This window comes from Vitis vinifera, chromosome 15, assembly GCF_030704535.1.
Source record: "Vitis vinifera cultivar Pinot Noir 40024 chromosome 15, ASM3070453v1".
Taxonomy (NCBI): domain Eukaryota; kingdom Viridiplantae; phylum Streptophyta; class Magnoliopsida; order Vitales; family Vitaceae; genus Vitis; species Vitis vinifera.
In genome coordinates this window covers 10,468,688-10,472,847 of record NC_081819.1, presented here as the reverse complement: position 1 = coordinate 10,472,847, position 4,160 = coordinate 10,468,688, and the positions used below count along the sequence as shown (strand labels likewise).

Here is a 4,160-nt window from a genome sequence, read left to right as displayed (position 1 = left end):
TGAAAAGGTATTGATCTTGGTTTTCATCCCAATATGTTATATATATATATAGTAAAGATTAATAAATTTTTATAAATAAATTAATTTGATTTACTTTAACAATTTTTATCTTTTATATAATAATTAAATATAAAATTTAATTTTAAATAAAATTATAATATTTAAAAAATTATCATAAATATATCATTATTAACTAAATTTTTATATTATTAATTATATTCAAAATAGAAAAAATAGATCATAAGTTTCCAAGTATAATGCATTATTGTTTGATATCATAAATTTTATCTTCATAAAATCCAATCATTGATATTTACCAATTTATGATATTTTAATAGGATAATTTACTAATTATTGAAATCAAACATATTATAAAGTAATATTTTGTTTAAAAAATTAAAACTAATGCAAAAAAATTTCAAAATGGAACATTTTTTATTTTTAATGAAATGTGAATGTAAAAATTATTTATAGATTTATAACATCAAGTTAATTAAAGAAAATATCCAACTTCAAAAAAAAATACAACAATAACAACTTCCAAACAAGTTTTTTTTGTTTTATTTGTTGTTAAAAGTTATTTTTATTAACTCAATCAAACATGTTTTTTTTTGTTTTTGAGAATAAAAATTATTTTTTAGAATTCAATTTTCAAACATAATTTTGTTTATGAGAACATTAAAAAATTATTTTTAAAAACTGATTTCAAAAACACTTCCCAAGCTTTTAGAAGTGTACGGGCTTCTACTCTTGCATGTATTATGTTGGTTTTCTCTTATTAGAACTCCATTGAGGTTCAATTATAAACTGACTGATCACTTTATTTGAAAACGTGGAAGCATCTTACACAAACACGTATGTTTCACAAAAGCAGAAAAAACAAGGAAAAAGACGAGCTTAGACAAGTAGAGAAAGATTTGTTGCATTGGAAATGCTCTTCAATACAGTCCAAGCATTTCCTGGTAGCGCTTTATGAAACTTCTCCTGAGCCTTCATGATGCCGTACGCCTCCACCCGTGTATTGAGGTGGCGAGGCAGATCTTCTCCCGATCTTCTCCTTCTATCAGAGAAAGCTCATCCATTAACTCAGGAGACAAATCATACAACTTTAGGTGCTGCAAATTTTTTCGTTGCAGCAATCCATGGGAAAGCCTTTTCATTTTAGGGCAAGTCTCAATTACTAAATCCTTCGGATCAGGCATTGCCCCTTCCTCCACAATCAATTCTTCTAATTCTTTCAAACCCCAGAGCGTAAGGGTTTCGAGTTGCTGGAATCCTCCAGAAGTACAGACCATCTTCTTTACCATAGAGTAACAAAGGGATAATATGAGAAATCTCAAGTTTGGCAGCTTCTCTAGGGTCACCATTGGGTCTTGCTCTATATTCCAACATTCCAATTCCAAGGAGATGAGGTTTGGAGGGTAGAATTCAATTTCATCAGGGAACCTTTCGAGCCTTCCTCTTAAACTTAGATGGTAAAGGTAGGTGTGGTCTGAGAAAGGCATGAGGTGCGGCAAGGTAAACATTTCCGCTCCTAAAGTATACAAACGCAAGGATTGAAGAGCAGTTAGCTTTTTTACTGACTCGGAAAATCCATGGTTCTTTGTTTGTGCCATTTTGGTCCATTCAATTATCAGTTCTCTAAGCTCAGTTAATTTTCCCAAGCCTTCACCACAGCACCAACTGCCTGCTCTTAAACCTAACGATTGGAGGTTTGTTAGGTGGTCAACACTCAAAGGGCCATTCCTGCACTTATCTATCACTGACTGGCTTGAAACCACACCACGACCGTATAGATGTCTCAAATGGTGCAATTTCCAAATGGTAGAAGGAATTATTTCAATGAAAGTGCTTTGAAAGTCTAGGGTTTGTAGATTTGTAAGACGACCTATGGACGATGGAAGCCTTTTTATGCGGGTTCTCCTTAAGCACAGGTACTTAAGGTGGATAAGTTCTCCTATGCCTTCTGGGATGGTATTGATAGGCATGCGTTCTAGGTCCAGTACAGTGAGCAATTTGACACGCCTGTGTAAAGATCTCAAAATGTTTTCTTGGAAGCATACAGAAAAACAAATGAAAGATCGGAGACTACGTGAAGTATGCAAGTGTTTAGAATTAGTCTTCTTACCCTGATGAATGGTTAGTCGACGAACACTAACAGGGGATGTAGAATCAATGCTTTCATATCCCTCGAAAAATTTTGTATCTTTGGCCTCAGAAATGGCAAGGTCTCGAAGCAGATCGTGCATGCGACAGGACATCACTCTTCCATCGAAACTCCTGGCAGCCACTTGAATCATGCTTCTATGTACCAATTCCTGTAAGTGATCTTCCGCGACGTCTTCCGCTATTTCTTCTCCTCTTCTTTGTATAAACCCTTCTGCAACCCACAAGCGGATCAACTTATCTGTCCTGATTTCTGAGTCTTCTGGGAAAAGGCCACAGTAAAGGAAACAGGACTTCAAGTAATACGGCATATCATTGTAGCTTAAAGCAAGGACCCCCAAACATGAGTCTGGACCTTGATTTAGGTGCCAAGTTAGGCTGTCCAGTACTTTTTGCCAGGAGAGCGGTGTCTTTTCTTTTCTTGATAGAAGGCCTCCCAAGACCACAATTGCAAGGGGCAAACCCCCACAATTTGCTACAATTTTCTTTCCCAACTCTTCCAATTCTCTGGGGCAAACAGCATTTGCACTCCCAGCCAGAAAAATTTTCTTGAGAAAGAGCTCCCAGCTCTCTTCTTCAGTCAGAAAAGAAAGTTCATGGGGAATGGTTTGTGGATCAGCATAAAGACCAATCTGTTTATTGCGTGAGGTGATCAACACTCTGCTGCCATTCACCGAGTCAGGAAAATACAAGCCCAACCTATCCCAAGCTTCATTTCTCCACATATCATCCATAACTATCAAGTACTTCTTGGTAGTCAGGTAATCACGAAGACTATTCCCCAAATCGCTCTCGTTCATTTTACTCCTTTCCTCTTCGGAGAGAATCCCAACACGAACAGCAACGCCTAGCAAAAGCTCCCTGATTGTATACTCTTGAGAGACATAAATCCAAGCATGACAATCAAAGCATTGCTGGACATCATTATCATTGTAGACTTTCTTAGCCAGGGTAGTCTTTCCCAAGCCACCCATGCCCACGATGGACACCACAGCTCTCCGCATCTCTCCATTAAGCAGCTTTTGCTTGACGCTTTTTGCATCCTCTTGAATTCCCACCACGTTGACTTCTTCCACAATCGGAGCCCTCCTCTCTCTATGTGGCACAACTTCGTTGGGCCAGCTTGCAGCTGGTAAGGTTTCGACAATGAACGTTGATTTGGCAGCCTTGATCTTCTCAATCTTGGTATTGATCTCTCTGATTCGAGACTCGAGCTTGTGAACCAATCGTAACTTAAGGAACTTGAGGCATTTGAGACTTCCTTGCTGTTGGTGATTCATCTCGAACATGAACCTGTCGATGACATCTTCGGCGTCATAGGTTACGTCCCTGATCTGACTCACCCAGAGCTTGATTCTTGGATCATATCTGCGCTTCGCATCCGCGTCTTTGAGAAACTGGCGCATCCATTCGAGGTCAATACTCAACAGATTCACCTGCTCTTCCACTCTGCTGAGTAGAAATGCTTCCTGGGAAAGCAGGTCAGTTAACTTCTCTAGAAAAACGGTGACAATACTTTCAGCCATTACTTGTTTTCACAGTTGTTGCTGATCAACTGACAACCAGGTTTGTTGATTTTAAATCCAGCTAAGTTCCCAGTTTCAAGGCAATTTCCGGGCAAATGGGAAATCACTTCCAGGCAATTTCAGTTTGAATTCCCCCTTTCCAAACAATTTAATGTAGTAGGTCAGATGGGCCCACTTGACATGACTTACCTCCGTTTTCCATGCGGTTTCATTATTGTCAAATTTTCCATGTTTTTAAGTGGGGCCTAAAAGTTTTGAATAAATTGTACATTCTTTTCTCCCGTTTTGAAGTTGAAAGCCTGGGATTCACATTTCTTCTTCTTCGCTAAAATTGGGATTTGGGATTTCATTGTTTTTTTCTGAGCAGACACTTAAAATTCTAAGTCTACCTCTATTTTTTTTTACCCTACTTTGCATGAAAGACATTTATCTCGTTTCCATGCAATTGATTTGCTCAAGGAAGGCTCC

The 4,160-nt window shown here is 37.9% G+C and overlaps 1 protein-coding gene across 1 annotated transcript; it reads right to left on the bottom strand.

Moving 5' to 3' along the window:
* Positions 1-992: 992 nt before the first annotated feature.
* On the bottom strand, positions 993-3,692 carry LOC100258927 (probable disease resistance protein RF9). The gene has a single exon (XM_003633841.1). It carries the CDS (start codon positions 3,690-3,692, stop codon positions 993-995), a length of 2,700 nt encoding a protein of 899 aa, XP_003633889.1.
* Positions 3,693-4,160: the final 468 nt, after the last annotated feature.

Coding starts and splice junctions, on each gene's coding strand:
- LOC100258927 (XM_003633841.1), bottom strand. CDS start 3,692: ATGGCTGAAAGTATTGTCACCGTTTTTCTAGAGAAGTTAACTGACCTG.